The sequence below is a fragment of the Bufo bufo genome, chromosome 8 (genome assembly GCF_905171765.1).
Source record: "Bufo bufo chromosome 8, aBufBuf1.1, whole genome shotgun sequence".
NCBI lineage: Eukaryota > Metazoa > Chordata > Amphibia > Anura > Bufonidae > Bufo > Bufo bufo.
The window spans coordinates 93,470,246-93,490,818 of record NC_053396.1 but is presented as its reverse complement, the minus strand read 5'-3'; the positions used below and the strand labels follow the sequence as shown (position 1 = coordinate 93,490,818).

At 44.8% G+C, this 20,573-nt stretch overlaps 1 protein-coding gene across 1 annotated transcript in view; it reads left to right on the top strand.

Annotated features, from left to right (window-relative positions):
- Window positions 1-20,573, top strand: part of TEX11 (testis expressed 11) — a 1,801,876-nt gene that overhangs the window by 1,287,110 nt on the left and 494,193 nt on the right. Inside the window, exons 14-15 of the mRNA XM_040406306.1 lie at window positions 2,947-3,084; window positions 16,686-16,788. Of these exons, the coding sequence (XP_040262240.1) occupies window positions 2,947-3,084; window positions 16,686-16,788 (241 nt within the window). The remainder of the gene's footprint in view (window positions 1-2,946; window positions 3,085-16,685; window positions 16,789-20,573) is intronic.

Genomic DNA, 20,573 nt, shown 5'->3' with positions numbered 1-20,573 from the left:
ACCATATGGCATTCCTTTCCTTCTGCGCCCTACCGTGTGCCCGTACAGCGGTTTACGACCACATATGGGGTGCTTCTGTAAACTACAGAATCAGGGCCATAAATAATGAGTTTTGTTTGGCTGTTAACCCTTGCTTTGTAACTGGAAAAAAAATATTAAAATGGAAAATCTGCCAAAAATGTGAAATTTTGAAATTGTGTCTCTATTTTCCATTAAATCTTGTGCAACACCTAAAGGGTTAACAAAGTTTGTAAAATCAGTTTTGAATACCTTGAGGGGTGTAGTTTCTTAGATGGGGTCACTTTTATGGAGTTTCTACTCTAGGGGTGCATCAAGGTGGCTTCAAATGGGACATGGTGTAAAAAAAACAGTCCAGCAAAATTAGCCCTCCAGAAACCAAACGGCGCACCTTTCACTCTACGCCCCGCTGTGTGGCCATACAGTAGTTTACGGCCACATATGGGGTGTTTCTGTGAACATCAGAGTCAGGGCAATAAAGATACAGTCTTGTTTGGCTGTTAACCCTTGCTTTGTTAGTGGAAAAAATGGGTTAAAATTGAAAATTAGGCAAAAAAATGAAATTCTCAAATTTCATCTCCATTTGCCAATAACTCTTGTGCAACACCTAAAGGGTTAATGACGTATGTAAAATCAGTTTTGAATACCTTGAGGGGTGTAGTTTCTTAGATGGGGTCACTTTTAGGGAGTTTCTACTCTAGGGGTGCATCAGGGGGCTTCAAATGGGACATGGTGTAAATAAACCAGTCCATAAAAATCAGCCTTCCAAAAACCAAACGGCGCACCTTTCACTCTACGCCCCGCTGTGTGGCCGTACAGTAGTTTACGGCCACATATTGGGTGTTTCTGTAAAGGGCAGAGTCAGGGCAATAAAGATACAGTCTTGTTTGGCTGTTAACCCTTGCTTTGTTAGTGGAAAAAATGGGTTAAAATGAAAAATTAGACAAAAAAATGAAATTCTCAAATTTCCTCCCCATTTGCCAATAACTCTTGTGCAACACCTAAAGGGTTAACAATGTATGCAAAATCAGTTTTGAATACCTTGAGGGGTGTAGTTTCTTAGATGGGGTCATTTTTGGGTGGTTTCTATTATGTAAGCCTCGCAAAGTGACTTCAGACCTGAACTGGTCCCTAAAAATTGAGTTTTTGTAAATTTCGGAAAAATTTCAAGATTTGCTTCTAAACTTCTAAGCCTTATAACATCCCCAAAAAATAAAATATCATTCCCAAAATAATTCAAGCATGAAGTAGACATATGGGGAATGTAAAGTCATCACAATTTTTTGGGGTATTACTATTACAGAAGTAGAGAAACTGAAACTTTGAAATTTGCAAATTTTTCGAAATTTTTGGTAAATTAGGTATTTTTTTGTGCAAAAAAAATAATTTTTTGGACTTCATTTTACCAGTGTCATGAAGTACAATATGTGACGAAAAAACAATCTCAGAATGGCCTGGATAAGTCAAAGCGTTTTAAAGTTATTAGCACTTAAAGTGACACTGGTCAGATTTCCAAAAAATGGCCTGGTCCTTAAGGTGAAAATGAGCCAGGTCCTGAAGGGGTTAAAAATGTAAAGTTTCAAGAAATAAAAAGCACCCTTTCCAATAATCATGCTATGTACAATAAAAAAAAGAATAAAAAAAAATGTCTCAAAAAAAGGCGACACAAAAACAAGTGTTCTTTTCAAAAATACTTTGTGTAAAAGTGGCAAAACGTAAAGAAACTATATGAAATTGGTATCGCTGTAATCGTACTGACCAGCAGAATAAAAATAACATTTCATTTTTCCTGCATGGTGTTCGCTGCAATAATAAAACCTAAAATACAATGGCAGAGTTGTCGCCTTTTCTTTATCCTGATTCCCAAAAAGCTGTGGGGTCAAAGTGGTCAGTACAACCCTCAATAAATTCCTTGAGGGGTGTAGTTTCCAAAATGGGGTCACTTATTGGAGGTTTCTACCTTAGGGGTACTTTAGGCTCTTTTCAATTGCGACATGGCACCCTGAAACCATTCCAGCAAAATCTGCCCTCCAAAAACCATATGGTGCTCTTTCTCTTCTGAGCCGTGCAATGTGCACATACAGCAGTTTATGACCACATATGCGGTGTTTCTGTTAAATGCAGAACCAGGGTAACAAATATTGAGGTTTGTTTTGCTGTTAAAAATTGATTCAAATGTAAAATCTGTAAAAAAAAAAGGGAAATATTGAAATTTCACCCAATTTCCTTTAATTCTTGTGAGAAAGAAATTAAAATTTTGAAAACAACATTTTCTGTAAATTTTGGATTGTTTTTGTAAATAAAGGTGAAGCATATCAACTCACATTTACCACTAACATTAAAGGGAACCTGTCATGTGGATATTTGATTATAATCTAACTAATTATATACAATCATTAACTACTAAAAAGTGCCTTAGATGTATTCACTTACTGGTGTGACAGATGGTTACCTCATAATATACACACAAAGATGCCGCATGCCGCATGCTAATGAGCTGATTGGAGTCCGGCGTGATGTCATTGAGTCCAGCGTATATTTAATTCAGAGCTATAGCCACTCCCCTGCCCACCTGCTGCTGGTTCATATGGAAACAAACTGTCATTCAGCAGCAGGTGGGCGGGGAGAGTCAGGAGCTCATAAATATTCATGACTCATCATTATCAGCTGGAGCTTTTCAATACAAGATGTTGGCAGATTGACTGGGTCAATTAAAGAAAGTGACCCAGCATTGTGCTAAGAGAATCAATCACTTATTTATGTTGCCCTTAGTTAGGACACCATAAAACTGGTGACAGGTTCCCTTTAAGTACGATGTGTCACGAAAAAACTATCTCAGAATGGCTTGGATAAGGAAGGTGAAAAATGGCTGGGTTGTTTGAATGTTAAATTAATAATGCTTTAAATTATTTGTGTTTTAATTCACAGTTCAAAAATTATTCTGAGGCATTGCAATGGTACAACTATTCTCTAAGTTTTTATGCTGCAAATCATAATGATCCCAACCTTGCTAAACTTCAGAGGAATCGGGCCTCCTGTTTTCTATACCTTAACGAGCCATTAAAGGTTAGCTTCATGTTGTCATGCTTTTATCCATAAAGGTATTTTGTCTGTTGTAGTTTAGATTTTAAGAGAAACATTATAAAAGGTATTATTCTTTGTTATACTCAACTGAACAGTTAAAGGGGGATTCTGGTTATGCAGTTCTGAGCAACCATTGACAGGAAACAACACATACTAATAGTGATTGTTTATCTGTAATGCCCAATTTTCCTGCACTTGTCATATTCCACAATGTTGGTCCCCTCTTTCCATGACATCACGTCTACATGTGAGGCGTGTCAAAGCTTGTAAGACACAACATCATCAATAACATCATCAATAACCTGGCATCTGAAGGGGTGTTCTGCTCATTCTCCTGGACCCTGCCCTTTAGATGTGATGTCAGCAATGATGCCGTGTCTCAGGGCTTCAAGCAGGTTTGGATCTGTGGCATTCGACTTGGGAGGGGAACAAGAGGCAGAGATCTGATGCTACACACACTCCCCGTGAGTCTTGCATGGGACGTAAACACAGGGTGCAGTGACAGATTGCAGTTATGCTGCAGGACTCAAAATGCACTTCATCATCTGACTTACATAATGCAGTTAAGTTAAATGCTGTTATTTTTTTTTTTTGTGTAACCAGAAAACTCTAATGTGTTTCAGACAATATTTAAATTATCCTAATATAGTATTAGTATTATTATAATAGAATTGATAAATATAATCATCTAATATATAAAGCTGAGTGTATGTATGTGTGTATGTCCGCTAAAGGAATCCGTACCATCGCATTTACAATCACGTAATTTGGCACACAGGTACATCAGGTGTCTGGGAAGGTTTTAGACCGGGTCTCAGCTCTCTAGCATGTACCGTTCCTGAGATATTCCCAAAAAATTAATTGGCCAATATGACCCTTATAAGCCAATAGAAGCTCGCAGGCCCTTAGTCTCCACATACACACAGTTTTACACCAGCCATTTTTCTTCACTGCTGTAGGTCAGCTTTAAAGGGGCAGGGCACTGTGGATGACACTGTTAAGGGTGTGGACTGCTGTAAAGATCACAGTTAAGGGGGCAGGTAGGGTGGCCATTCTGCCATAGTTTTAATGGTTTAGTAGAGGTCCTTAAGGGGTTAAATCAGCATGAACAAATAGTTACTTTTATGGTTTACTTTTATAGTTTACTAATTGTGAGATATTCTCTTTACTTCATTATAACTGCACTCCTTGGTGTTTAATCTGTATAGTGATGTGCATGTCCACTTACTGAGGTAGTTGCATATGCTCAGTTGCATTCTTCAACTTCCTCCAGCCCTATGTACTCTTAGGCCCCTTTCATATGGGCGAGAATTCCGCGCAGGTGCAATGTGTGAGGTGAACGCATTGCACCCGCACTGAATCCGGACCTATTCACTTCAATGGGGCTGTTTAGATGAGCGGTGATTTTCACACATCAGTTGTGCGTTGCGTGAAAATCGCAGCATGTTCTATATTCTGCGGGCCCCATAGAAATTAATGGGGATGCGTGAAAATCGCAAGCATTCGCAAGCAAGTGCGGATGCAATGCGATTTTCACGCATGGTTGCTAAGGAGACGAGGGATGAGTTACCCGGGACCCATTTACTTTATTATTTTCCATTATAACATGGTCATGGAAAATAATAGCATTCTTTAATTCAGAATGCTAAGTAAAAGGTTCATTGTGGGGTTAAAAATAAAAAAATTCTTGCAGGACCTGGCTGGAAAAGGACCTTCGGTGACGTCTTCGCGCTCACCACGTGGTGAGCGCGGTGACATCAGTGCAGGTCCTGCTGAATGAAGATAGTAGAACCTTCTATCTTCATTTAGCAGGACCTGTGCTGACGTCACCGCGCTCACCACGTGGTGAGCGTGATGACGTCACTGAAGGTCCTTTTCCAGCCAGGTCCTGCAAGAAGAAGAAGAAAGAAGACGAGCCCGGCTGCGTGATCAAGTGGATGAGGTGATTTAATTTTTATTTTATTTTTTAACCCCACAATGGACCTTTTACTTGATGGACTATAACCATGTTATAATGGAAAATAATAAAATATACAGAACACCGATCCTAAACCTGAACTTCAGCGAAGATGTCCGGGTCCGGGTCTGGGTACCACAGTCAGTTTTTTATCACACACGTGCAAAACGCATTGCACCCGCGCAAAAAAAACTGAACATCGGACTGCAATCGCAGTCAAAACTGACTGCAATTCCGTACCTACGACGCAACGCATCCGGACCTAATCCGGACACGCTCGTCTGCTAGGGGCCTTAGAAGCTGTGACAGTTACAGGGGGAGATCTGCAGCAGAAAGGACACACCCCTTCAGCTGTCAAGGTGAAGCTCATCAAGTAGAACAGGGAAGCCCAGCCTGCAGCCCTCCCATGCTGGGAGCTGTAGTTTTGCAACAGCTGGAGGGCCGTAGGTTGAGGATCCCTGAATTAGAACAATTGGAACAATAACTGGAGGAGCTCTGGATTCATGTGCGTTACAGGGCTGGTTCTAGCTTTTATAGAAAGTGATTGTCCCTATATTATTTCTACTTCTTTACATAAAAAATGACAGAATCCGCTTAAAGAGGACTTGTCACTGCTCCTGACATGTCTCTTTTAGCAACTACTTGCAATCCCATTGTAATTCTACAGCCTCCATTCTTAGGACTTTATGTTTTGAGATGGCCTTGCGTTTCGCCCGGCGGTCGTTTTGCAGCAAACTTTGCGTGTTTGCGATTCGCCAAACATGCGAACATATGGAGCTATTTGCGCCTGCCATATTCTTGTCACGGATGGTGTTGCAGAAAGCTGGAACTTATAAATAAACATCCGACTGGCTTGATCCCAAACTAAGGAGCATATGGGTGAGCCCTATAAAACCCCTAGAGCTCTCCCTGACTGCTATGCCATGCAAAGATCTTTGTGGTAGACGATTGCATGCCCTTGCATGTACCTTATGCTATGTGACACCTGAAAACCCTATAATAGTGAGGGGACATGACCACCGGCTCGCTGCACTTAATACGGACGGAGTCAGGGTCACCTACAATCAAGCCAGCAAGAAACACAAATAAAGGAAACAGACTTATCAGAGGAATCAGGAGAAGCATCATCCAGCAGTGAACACAATCCAGGAAGAAGTATAAACCGCAAAGTGAGGCAGTATGGGAGGGGATCTAAAGGGAGACAATCAGTGCAAATAGGTGACAGCTGGGAGATGGAAAGGAGATGAGAAAGTGAAACCAAAACAAAGAACATCATACAACAGGTAGAGAAGAATGTCTGCCAGATCTTCTCACAGAGCTGGCGGTGACAGTACCCCTCCCTCTACGGGTGGACTCCGGACACTCTGAGCCCACCTTCTCAGGATGAGACCTACGGAAAGCCCTGATGAGACGAGTGGCCTTAATGTCCGCCACTGGGACCCACATCCTCTCCTCAGGACCATAACCCTCCCAATGAACGAGGTACTAGAGAGAACCGCGGACAATGCGAGAATCCACACTCCTAGAGACCTGAAATTCAAGATTACCATCAACCAGAATCAGAGGAGGAGGCAAAGAGGAGGGTACAGTGGGTTGGACATAAGGTTTTAATAGGGACCTGTGAAAAACATTATGGATCTTCCAAGTCTGAGGAAGATCAAGACGGAAGGCAACGGGATTGATGACGGACAAGATCTTGTAAGGCCCAATAAACCTAGGACCCAACTTCCAAGAGGGAACCTTTAGTTTGATATTATTTGTAGACAACCACACCAGATCCCCCACATTCAGGTCCGGACCAGGCACACGTCTCTTATCCGCCACACGCTTATATCTCTCACTCATCCTCTTCAGATTACCCTGAATCTTTTGCCAAATAAATGACAAAGACGAGGAAAATCTCTCCTCATCAGGTAAACCAGAAGACCCCTCTCCAGAGAATGTCCCAAATTGCGGATGAAACCCATATGCACCAAAAAATGGTGACTTATCAGAGGACTCCTGGCGACGGTTATTTAAAGCAAACTCAGCAAGGGACAAAAAAGAACACCAATCCTCCTGATTCTCCGCCACAAAACAGCGCAGATATGTCTCCAGATTCTGATTGACGCGTTCGATCTGACCATTTGACTGCGGGTGAAAAGCAGAAGAGAACGACAACCGAACCCCCAAGCAAGAACAGAAGGCCTTCCAGAATCTGGAAACAAATTGCTTGCCCCTATCAGAAACGATGTCTGAAGGAATGCCATGCAATTTAACAATGTGATCAACAAACGCTTGCGCCAGCGTCTTAGCATTGGGTAACCCAGGAAAGGGAATGAAATGCGCCATTTTGCTAAAACGGTCCACTACTACCCAGAATCACAGTCTTCCCCGAGGAACGAGGCAAATCCGTAATGAAGTCCATGGACAGATGCGTCCAAGGACGGGAAGGAATGGGTAACGGGAGGAGAGAACCCGATGGCCGTTAGTGAGGGACCTTGGCACGAGCACAGGTCTCGCAGGCTGCCACAAAACCCTCCACCGTCTTACGAAGAGCCGGCCACCAGAATCTCCGAGCAATGAGATCCACTGTGGCTCTGCTCCCCGGGTGCCCAGCAAGGACAGTATCGTGGTGCTCCTTAAAAACCTTGTGTCGTAAAGCGAGAGGCACAAACAACCTCCCGGGGGGACAAAGATCAGGAGCCTCTGCCTGGGCTGCCTGAACCTTTGCCTCCAAATCAGGATAAAGAGCAGAGACGACCACCCCTTCAGCCGAAATGGGACCCGGGTCTTCAAAGTTCCCCCCTCCCGGAAAACAACGTGACAGGGCATCTGCCTTCACATTTTTAACCCCAGGGCGGAACATAACAACAAAATTAAACCTAGAAAAGAACAAAGACCATCTGGCCTGTCTCGGGTTCAGACGCTTGGCCGATTCCAAGTAGGCCAGATTCTTATGATCTGTAAACACGGTAATAGGGTGTCTGGCTCCCGCTAATTTGATGGCCAACAACTCCCTATCTCCCACATCGTAATTTCTCTCTGCAGAGGAGAGTTTCCTTGAGAAAAAGGCACACGGTCGCCATTTGGCAGGAGAGGGACCCTGAGATAAGACCACACCCACACCCATCTCACAAGCGTCCACCTCAACAATAAAAGGTAGAGAGAGATCAGGTTGTACCAAAATGGGAGCGGAAGCAAAACTCTCTTTCATACTAGAAAAGGCTTTAAGCGCATCTACCGACCACGAAGAAAAATCTACCCCCTTTTTAGTCATATCAATGAGTGGCTTAACAACAGAGGAATAATTCAAAATGAACTTTCTGTAATAATTGGCAAAACCCAAAAACCGCATCAGCGCCTTCTGATTCTCAGGAAGCTCCCAATCAAGCACAGCGCGGACCTTCTCAGGGTCCATGCGAAAATCAGAAGCGAGAGAAGAAAACCAAGAAATTGAATCTCCGGAGCCGCAAACACACATTTTTCCAGTTTAACGTACAATTTATTATCCCGCAGAATCAGCAAGACCTGACGTAGGTGGTCTCGATGAGTCTTGAAATCAGGAGAAAAAATCTAAATGTCATCCAGATACACCAGTACAAATTTCCCCAATAAATTATGAGAAATGCTGTTCCCAAAATGTTGGAAGACGGCCGGAGCATTCATCAAACCAAAGGGCATAACCGAATTCTCGAAATGACCCTCAGGGGTATTGAAGGCCGTCTTCCATTCGTCCCCTTCCCTGACCATGACTAGGTTGTATGCCCCTCTTAAATCCAACTTAGAAAAAACCTTAGCCCCAACAATCTGGTTAAACAGGTCCGGGATCAGAGGAAGCGGATATGGGTCACGAACCGTGATACAGTTCAGCTCCCTGAAATCCAGACAAGGTCTTAAAGAACCATCTTTTTTCTTAACAAAAAACCAGCGGCAACAGGTGACTTCGAGGGTCGGATGTGTCCCTTTCTCAGGCTCTCAGAGATATAAGTACGGCGCCTGGGATGAGATTAATAGGGCAGTCGTACTCCCGGTGCGGGGGCAACTCCTGGACACCACTCTCGAAAAATAAATCTGAAAATTCAGAGAGAAAAGATGGCACAGTCTTGGTAGAAACCTCTGAAAGAGACGCCGTGAGGCAATTCTCTAGAAAAACTCACTCCAACCATTTATTTGCCTTGCTTGCCAATCAATGGTGGGGTTATGTTTAGTGAGCCAGGGTAGCCCCAACACTAGAGGAGTAGGTAATCCGCTTAAGACGAAACATGACATATCCTCAACATGAGCGTCACCCACAGTCAAACGGATATTGTGAACTATGCCCTTTAACGATCTTTGAGAAAGTGGAGCGGAATCGATAGCAAAAACAGGTATATCCTTTTCCAAAGTGCATACCTGGAAACCATGCGTTATTGCAAATTGATTATCAATGAGATTGACAGCTGCTCCACTATCTACAAAAATCTCACAAACAATGTTCTTGCTGTCTAGCGCCACCCTGGCAGGTAGGAGAAAACGTGAACTACAAGTAAGGCTACTTTCACACTTGCGTTTGGAGCGGATCCGTCTGGTGTCTGCACAGACGGATCCGCTCCTATAATGCAAACGCTTATAATGCATAACTGGTTTTTACAGATCTGATTTTTCACTTTGTGAAAACTCAGATCCGACAGTATATTCTAACCCATGGTGATGGGGACGCTTCAAGTTAGAATATACTAAAAGAACTGTGTACAATTATTGTGCGAATCATAGCCCCCTGTAAGAGATCAGGTGCTGCCAGGCAGGAGGGGGCAGACCCCCTCCCTCCCCTGTATTAAATATGACCAGTGCGGCCCCCCTTCCCTCCCTCCCCAGTATTAAATGTGACCAGTGCGGCCCCCCTCCCTCTATATTCATTGGTGGCCAGTGCGGCCCCCCCTCCCTCCCTCCCCAGTATTAAATGTGACCAGTGCGGCCCTCCTCCCTCTATATTCATTGGTGGCCAGTGCGACCCCCCCTCCCTCCCCAGTATTAATTGTGACCAGTGCGGCCCCCCTCCCTCTATATTCATTGGTGGCCAGTGCGAATTCCCAGTATTAAATGTGACCAGTGCGGCCTCCCCTCTTCCCCCCCCTAATTAAAATCACCCCCCCCATCATTGGTGGCAGCGGAGAGTACCGATCGGAGTCCCAGTTTAATCGCTGGGGCTCCGATCAGTTACCATGGCAGCCAAGACTGCAATAGCGTCTTGGCTGCCATGGTAACCGATCGGAGCCCCAGCGATTAAACTGGGACTCCGATCGGAACTCTCCGCTGCCACCAATGATGGGGGGTGATTTTAATTAGGTGGGGGGGAGGCCGCACTGGTCACATTTAATACTGGGAATCCGCACTGGCCACCAATGAATATAGAGGGAGGGGGGAGGCACTGGTCACAATAAATACTGGGGAGGGAGGGAGGGAGGGAGGGAGGGGGGCCGCACTGGCCACCAATGAATATAGAGGGAGGGGGGCCGCACTGGTCACATTTAATACTGGGGAGGGAGGGGCCGCACTGGCCACCAATAAATATAGAGGGAGGGGGCCGCACTGGTCACATTTAATACTGGGGAGGGAGGGAGGGAGGGGGGGCCGCACTGGCCACCAATGAGTTAAATACAGGAGGGGGTCTGCCCCCTGCTGCCTGGCAGCACCTGCCAGGCAGCACGGGGCAGTCATGTACACAGTTCTCAGTATATTCTAACTTGAAGCGTCCCCATCACCATGGGAACGCCTCTGTGTTAGAATATACTGTCGGATCTGAGTTTCACGATCTAACTCAAATCCGATGGTATATTCTAAACATAGAGGCGTTTCCATGATGATGAGGACGCTTCAAGTTAAAATATACCATCGGATTGGAGAAAACTCCGATCTGATGGTATATTAATAGGGGACTCCTGACTTTATATTGAAAGTCAATGGGGGACGGATCTGTTTGAAATTGCACCATATTGTGTCAACGTGAAACGGATCCGTACCCATTGACTTGCATTGTAAGTCTGGACGGATCCGTTTGGCTCCGCACGGTCAGGCGGACACAAAAACGCTGCAAGCTGCGTTAGGGTGTCCGCCTGCTGAGCAGAACGGAGGCCAAACGGTGCCAAACTGATCCCCATCCACTCAGAATGCATTGGGGCTGTACGGATCTGTTTGGGGCCGCTTGTGAGAGCCTTTAAACGGAGCTCACAAGCGGAACCCCGAACGCAAGTGTGAAAGTAGCCTAAATGGCAAACCTTCAATTTCCACATCAACCTTGCCAATAGTAGCAAACAGAAAGTTTTTAGAGGGTTTTTCTCTTTTTGTTTTTCTTTTATTACCCTCAGAAAACTCCATGAATCTCCTAGAGGGGCAAACATTAGCCAAATGATTTATACCCCCACAACAGAAACAAACCCTCCTCTGATAGCTGAATCCTCTACTATCAGAGGCAAGCAAACCCAGCTACATGGCCTCCTCCTCAGAGGGGATTGAGAGAGACTGAGACCCCTGCGCACTGAATGATACAGCCCCAGTGTCCTTGGACTGAATATGACAGGAAGGAGTAGTCTCCTCTCTCTCTCTAAGACGCCTGTCAATCCGAACAGATAGAGACATGGCTGACTCTAACGATGCTGGTCTCTCATGAAAAGCAAATGCATCTTTCAATCTTTCCGAAAGACCATGGCAAAATTGACTTCGGAGTGCAGCATCATTTCAACCAGTATCAGCTGCCCATCTCCGAAATTCTGAACAATATATCTCTGCGGACTGTTTACCCTGGCATAAAAGACGCAGTTTAGATTCAGCCAGAGCAATACGATCCGGGTCATCATATATCTGTCCCAGGGCTACTAAAAATTCATCCACCGATCGGAGGGGCCGTGCTCCGACCGGCAGCGAAAAGGCCCAAGACTGAGCGTTATCCCTGAGTAGCGAGATGATGATCCCCACCCTCTGCTCCTCATCACCAGAGGAATGGGGAAGTAGGCGAAAATGGAGTTTGCAAGCCTCTCTAAAGCAAACAATATTTTCACTACCCCCGGAGAACGTATCCGGAAGCGAAATCTTAGGCTCGGAACAAACTCCATGAACGCAAGCAGAACCGGTCACCTGAAACTGAGACACAGTTTTATGGAGATCTGCTACCTCCAGTGAAAGAGCCTGCATGCGGTCAATCAAGGCTGAAACCGGATCCATGCTTAAGACGGTTATGGCGGTTTATAATGTCACGGATGGTGTTGCAGAAAGCTGGAACTTATAAATAAACATCCGACTGGCTTGATCCCAAACTAAGGAGCATATGGGTGAGCCCTATAAAACCCCTAGAGCTCTCCCTGACTGCTATGCCCATGCAAAGATCTTTGTGGTAGACGATTGCATGCCCTCATACCTTATGCTATGTGACACCTGAAAACCCTATAATAGTGAGGGGACACGACCACCGGCTCCCTGCACTTAATACGGACGGAGTCAGGGTCACCTACAATCAAGCCAGCAAGAAACACAAATAAAGGAAACAGACTTATCTGAGGAATCAGGAGAAGCATCATCCAGCAGTGAACACAATCCAGGAAGAAGTATAAACCGCAAAGTGAGGCAGTATGGGAGGGGATCTAAAGGGACACAATCAGTGCAAATAGGTGACAGCTGGGAGATGGAAAGGAGATGAGAAAGTGAAACCAAAACAAATAACATCATACAACAGGTAGAGAAGAACGTCTGCCAGATCTTCTCACAGAGCTGGCGGTGACAATTCTTTTACATTGTGAAGAACTTTGACCCATGACACATCCATCAGGTGGGACAGGACAGCCAATTGAGACATTTCAGCACATTGACATACCCCCTACCTTATAAATAAACCTGATCTGGCCGCCATTTTACATTCAGTGTTTTGCCAGTGTAGGGAGAGGTTGCTGTGGGGAGCAGGGACAGACTGTTAGGGACACCTTACGCTAGCTAATAGGGCCACAAATGTCTTTTTAAGGACTGGTATAGGTGTGCTATCGATAGGTGTGATACACAGAGGGGTGCGATATACTTATAATATACTTTTATAAGGAGTCAAAAACACATAGATCTATATAGTGATCACCTGAAAGTCAAGGGCCTAGGGGCTTACTAGGGCCATTTTTAAATAGGGTAAGGTTCCGGACGGGGTCGCTCTCATCAGGGCGGGTGGTCTGTGGTTAGGCTATCAGGGCCAGAATAGCACCCCCCTGTAAGGCAACATCAGGGACAGTTCTTTGCACACCCTGTCCTTCAATACCACATCATCATCTAGCCCAGAGATAGATGTTTTTTGCTTTCCCTCCGGGATTCATGGATGTGCACTGGAACCCCCCGGATTGTGGTAGGACATATGGTTTCTGATTTGGTGCCGCCGAGCACCTGATTTAGTGTCGCCGAGCACTTGTTATTGCCTACCACATCTATGCTTTTTGCTTAACTTTAATAATTTAATTTATTTCATTTTGAGGGATATCTTTTCCATTCACACGTCCGCAAAATGGGTCCGCATCCGTTCCGCAATTTTGCGGAACGGGTACAGACCCATTTATTTTCAATGGGGCCAGAATGTGCTGTCCGCATCCGCATTTGCGGATCCAAATCCGCATTTGCGGATTCGCACCTCTGCATCCGTGCTTCCGCAATTGCAGACAAGATTAGGCATTTTCTATTATAGTGCCGGCGATGTGCGGATCCGCAAAACACTTACGGACGTGTGAATGGACCCTCATAGTAACATTATTAAAGGTTACGTTTTATATTTATGTACACTCACCTAAATAATTATTAGGAACACCATACTAATACGGTGTTGGACCCCCTTTTCCCTTCAGAACTGCCTTAATTCTACGTGGCATTGATTCAATAAGGTGCTGATAGCATTCTTTAAAAATGTTGGCCCATATTGATAGGATAGCATCTTGCAGTTGATGGAGATTTGAGGGATGCACATCCAGGGCACGAAGCTCCCGTTCCACCACATCCCAAAGATGCTCTATTGGGTTGAGATCTGGTGACTGTGGGGGCCATTTTAGTACAGTGAACTCATTGTCATGTTCAAGAAACCAATTTTCCAGTCTTCAACAGTTCAATTTTGGTGAGCTTGTGCAAATTGTAGCTTCTTTTTCCTATTTGTAGTGGAGATGAGTGGTACCCGGTGGGGTCTTCTGCTGTTGTAGCCCATCCGCCTCAAGGTTGTGCGTGTTGTGGCTTCACAAATGCTTTGCTGCATACCTCTGTTTTAACGAGTGGTTATTTTAGTCAACGTTACTCTTCTATCAGCTTGAATCAGTCGGCCCATTCTCCTTTGACCTCTAGCATCCACAAGGCATTTTTGCCCACAGGACTGCCGCATACTGGATGTTTTTCCCTTTTCACACCATTCTTTGTAAACCCTAGAAATGGTTGTGCTTGAAAATCCCAGTAACTGAGCAGATTGTGAAATACTCAGACCGGCCCGTCTGGCACCAACAACCATGCCATGCTCAAAATTGCTTAAATCACCTTTCTTTCCCATTCTGACATTCAGTTTGGAGTTCAGGAGATTGTCTTGACCAGGACCACACCCCTAAATGCATATAAGCAACTGCCATGTGATTTGTTGACTAGATAATTGCATTAATGAGAAATAGAACAGGTGTTCCTAATAATTCTTTAGGTGAGTGTAGAGGGACAAGCGTTTTTGGAACAAATAATTTCTACTGGTGTGATATGCCAGTCGCCCCCCCCCCCCAAAAAAAAAACTGATTGAAGCGGGGTGTTATATACCATATTATATACTTTCTTTATAGTGCATTTGGGTACTGTATAGTGCATTTGCGCATGTCCGTACGTGAAAATTATATTGCCGATATTTTGCATTGAAAAAATTAATGAATGGAGATCGCAAATTCGAATAATACATCTGGTATGTCACTGTCCATGTTGTGGGACTATTTGTGCACTTCTAGTAATTATTTCTTGGCTGCAAATATGAGCTAAAGGTTTTTCAGGTTCGCCTGCCATTAAAATGAATGGGACCCGCCGCGAACTTGCGGTTCGCGAACATTTGATCGTGTTTGCGGTCCGTCCCGGCAGGTGTTCGTCCATCACTATTTATGTTGTGCCATTATTTTCTTATACCTTCTAGAAGATGCAAATTAATTGCTAGCAGCTTGCAATAAAGATCCCTCCAAAGTCTGTGACTGGTAACTATTATTGGATAATACCTGACTGTCTTTTTTAAAGAGGTTGTCTCATCTGAGAAATTGATGGCATATCACTAGGATATGCCACTAAAGTCGGATCCACCTCTGGGACCCGCACCTATTTCCAGAACGGAATCCCCGATGTGAACAGAGAGCAGCCATGCATGTGCAGTCACCCTCCATTCATTGCTATGGGAGTTCTGAAAATAGAAGTGAAAGGATCTGTGGCCATGCTTGTGGTGCACTCTCCATTCACTTCTATGGGACTTCCAAAAATAGCTAAGTGTGCTTGGCATTTTTTGGAACTCCCATAGAAATTTATGGAGAGCACGCTGCACATGCGCAGTGCACTCTTATTCACTTTTGGGGGCCCGTTTTAGAGATAGATGTGCGACTCGTAGCATTATTCCATCAATGTCCCAGGTGACACAACCCCTTTAAGGACCAAGAAAAAATATTTAGTTTTTTCCCTCCTCACCTTTAAAAAGCCATAACTTTTATTTCATTTTGACATAGACATATTATTGTTCTTTTCGGGACAAGTTTTACTTTTCAATGAAACCATTTAATGGTAAAGGAAATTTATTGGGAAACTGTAAAAAAAATTTTTGCGGGGTACAAATAAAAATGACTACTACAAGTACTTTTGTTTTATGGGCTTTGTTTTTCATGGGTACATGATGCAACAAAAATGAATTGATACTATTGTTCAGCAGGTACGTACACATATGGCAATACCAAATTTACATAGTTTTTGTTATGTGCTACTAATTGTACTAAAAAAGTATTTTTCTTAAAATAATTAATTCTGTGTTGCCATTTTCTGACAACCATAACTTTTGTATTTTTCTACCATCGGAGCTATGTGATGGCTCATTGTTTTTGCATGGCATGCTGTAGTTTTTTTTGTACATGTGACTTTTTGACTTCTTATTCAAATTTTTTGGGGTAAGACAGGGTCACAAAAAAAAAAACTGAATCTGATTTTATTTTACTTGACATTTGTATTGTGAATATCGACACTCTATTATACCCTGCATCTGGCATAGAAGTCATAAAATGGCAGGCCTGTTGGACTTCAGAAACAACTGACTGACACCTAATGATTACAGTCGGATGTGCTGAGTGGAGGACAAGGAGAGCACGCTCAGATACGGCTGTCACTATTGACCGTAGCACTTGAGAGGTTAAATGGCCTGAATCAGAGCTATTTATTATCCTTGTCACTGACGTTGGGTGTCAGCTGTGTAACACAGCTGTCATATGCCATTGTGTACAGTGGAGTAGTTGACCTAGATCATGAACCCCCTCCATACCTTAATTTGAGACTAATGATGTACATATGCATTCATTGGTTGCTAAAAGGTTAACAGAAAAACAATAGTAAGCATTTTTCAAAATTCTAAGCAGTGCTCTGCAACACCGCTCTTTGGTTCTATTTTTTGCAGGCAAAGGAAGCTGTAATTGCAGCTGAGAAGTGTGAAAAAGGCAGCATCTTCACTCAATTCATCTCATATAAAATTGCAATTAAAGAGAATGATGACTTAGAAGGTAAGTAGTTGTTGAGTACACTGCAAGCCTAAAAGGGCAGCATTTCCAGTAAATAAAAATATTAATCTATGCCTACATTAAGTGCATAACTATAATTGACAATAAAGTGATGCAGTGGCAGATCCAGGGGGGGCAACGGGGCAATTTCCCCTTTAAGCTGCCGCTTCACCACAGTGCTGCACTGTCATTACAATACCTGTCCTACAGTCCTGTGGGCTGTGGCTAAGTTCACATGGGGGGGGGCAGAAGAGCCGTAGAGAGGGAGTGGTCCCCTCTGGGCGGCTGGCGGCAAAGTTGGGAGGAAGAGTCTGAGCTGCTTGCCCGGTCCGCGCGCCTAGTGCTAGTGAGGTGAGGGCGGCGGCGGCGTGATAGTGTTCATGCCCAGCTGCTGCTGGCCCCTTACAGGATACAAGAAGAACACTTCTGCCCTGGCTGAGACCCGTGAGTCCGTGACCCTACCCTACCTCTGTATAATTAAGTGTTATATATATATACACAGTAACAGTATATAACGCATATGTACCCTACCCTGCCACCCCTCCTCAGTTTTATTACCCCCTGTATATAATGTACCCTGCCTGATACCCCTCAGTTATATAACTCAGGGGTATCAGGGTACATTATACAGGGGGTAATATAACTAAGGATACATTATACAGGGGTAATATAACTGAGGAGGGGTATCAGGGTACATTATACAGGGGTAATATAACTGAGGAGGGGTATCAGGGTACATTATACAGGGGTAATATCACTGAGGAGGGGTATCAGGGTACATTATGCAGGGGTAATATAACTGAGGAGGGGTATCAGGGTACATTATACAGGGGTAATATAACTGAGGAGGGCTATCAGGGGACATTATACAGGGGTAATATAACTGCTGAGGAGGGCGATCAGGGGACATTATACAGGAGTAATATAACTGAGGAGGGATATCAGGGGACATTATACAGAGGTAATCTAACTTATATTACCCCTGCATAATGTCCCCTGATAGCCCTCCTCAGCAGTTATATTACCCCTGTATAATGTCCCCAGATAGCCCTCCTCACTTATATTACCCCTGTATAATGTACCCTGATAGCCCTCCTCAGTTATATTACTGCTGTATAATGTACCCTGATAGCCCTCCTCAGTTATATTACCCCTGTATAATGTACCCTGATAGCCCTCCTCAGTTATATTGCCACTGTGTAATGTACCCTGATACCCCTTAGATATATTGCCCCCTGTATAATGTACCCTGATACCCCTCAGTTATATAACTGAGTGGTATCAGGCAGGGTACATTATATACAGGGGGTAATATAACTGAGGAGGGGTAGCAGGGTACATATGCGTTATTTACTATTACTGTATATATATTGTGGCAATGTGAACATTGAGGTGTTGTTTGCACCAGGAGTGTGTCACCAAGGGGCCTGGCCTTAGTGGAGTAAAAGCCCTAGTCCAGGTGTCCACTAAAGTAGTTGGAGACACCATATAGATAGTGTAGCTTGTTTAGCTATTTCAGGGCGGGCTTTTACTGGGAACAGGCAATGTGTTGGGTGGGTGCCTGTTCCCCATGCTCCAGTCCGGGACTTAGGGCATGCTCATGTCCAGGGATCCTATTTAATCCTGCTACTGGATCTTGGGTGTGTCTCACTCTGGAGTGTTTTGTGAAGCAGAGTCCTGGTGAGGCTCTGTGTGAGTGGTCTTAGCCAGGTGGGCTGAGGGGCCACGAGGCTAGGCGATAGCCTGAACTTTGGGGGACACGGTGACGCCTGTGAAACAAGGATCACGAGGCCAGAGTCCGGAGCACTACTGGGCCACAATCACCCAAAAGAAGTGTCACAGCCTGGAGGTTGCTGGACTGAATGGCTGAGGAAAGCCGCATTTGTGTTCCATGTGTGAACAGGGCTCTCTAGGTGAGTAAAGGATACGCTTATGTGTTTAGTTAGAGCCTAGCTGGGCAAAGGTTTGTTATTTTGTGTGGATGTCACACGTGATAAGTTGAAGCTGCGACTTCTTAACCTGTGCTTTGCTAAATTGTCTGAAATAAAGCAAGAGTTTGGACAGTATAATCGTGTCTGCGAAGATATCTGTGAGTCTGACCCCCTGAAAAGAGACGATCAATTACAAAATATATATATGTGCGGTGTTTGGCTTGCTGTTACTGGGGCAACGGCGCCGGTATAGCTGGCGTCGTTGGCCGGGCGACGCTTGCCTGGCGTCGCGGGCGTGGCTTGGCCCGACGCCTCCCCTGGATTGGTCACGTGACGGTCTCGTTGGTCATTTGTTTACTCACGTTTCCGTGGTGACGTCGCTGGGCTGCATCTTTGGGGATGACTTTGTCGGAACTTTGGGCATGCACGGTCTAACTGTGAGGACGTGGACTTTTGGCGCCCCTGTCCATGCACCGCCTTGTCAGTGTTTTTACTTTATTGATTGTAATCACTTTTAATATGTATACACAGGTGATATCACAGTGCGTTGATGGATCTTATTGTCACCAATTAATGCACGGTTATGTTGGTATTATGATTATCACTTCTATATATGATGCAGTATCACATGTAAATCACTATTGATGTAATTTTCACTATGTTGTGTTGTCCACTGTATTTTACACTTGGTTATATATTTTTTTATTGAATTATTGTCACTTTGATTGTTGCTATGTATTTTTGGGTATAAATACCCCTGTATGACACCATGTTGTATGCTTGAGAAAGACCGTACTGAGCGGTTGAAACGTTGCAGAGGGGAATAAAAGATCCACCATTTCTTCACTTTACTTGGAGTGCTGCCTCATCCTTTGGATAATATATATATATATATCTATATCTATATATCTAATATATATATATATCTATCTCTCTCACTTAATTATACAGAGGTAGGGTAGGGTCACAAACTCACGGGTCTCAGCCAGGGCAGCAGTGTTCTTCTTGTATCCTGTAAGGGGGCAGCAGCAGCTGGGCACGAACACTATCACGCCGCCTCCGCCCTCACCTCACTAGCACTAGGCGCGCTGGCCGGGCAAGCAGCTCAGGCTCTTCCTTCCAACTTTGCTGCCGGCCGCCCAGACAGGACCACTCCCTCTCCTGGCTGCGTACACCTGCACGCACGGCTCTTCTGCCCCCCCCCCCCCCCATGTGAACTTAGCCACAGCCCTCAGGACTGTAGGACAGGTATTGTAATTACAGTGCGGCACTGCGGTGCAGCGGTGGCTTAGAGTAGAAATTAAAATCAGCGGGAAACTCTTCGGGGTAGGGGGGGGCAATTGCCCCATTGCCCCCCCCCCCTGGATCTGCCACTGTATCAGGGTACATTATACAGGGGTAATATAACTGAGGAGGGGTATCGGGGTATATAAGTTATATTACCCCTGTATAATGTCCCCTGATGGACCTCCTCAGTTATATTACCCCTGTATAATGTCCCCTGATACCCCTCCTCAGTTATATTACCCCTGCATAATGTACCCTGATACCCCTCCTCAGCAGTTATATTACCCCTGTATAATGTACCCTGATACTCCTTAGTTATAGACAGAGCATTTCTTCTGCTCACACTGTCACTGACAACCTGATGGGGACATCGCTGCCTGTCTCTCTCGCAGTGCCTCGGGAGCCTGCGTGTGTGTGAGCGCCTGCAGCAGGGTGTTGTGCATGAGTCTGCGGTAAGGTGTGGGGGTCCTGTGTTGTCTCTGCAGTGCGGGGGGAGTTCTGCGATCTGTCTCCTCAGTGCAGAGTGTGATCAGACTGGCCCTGAGCCGCCGACCTCCCGCAAGACCTGCA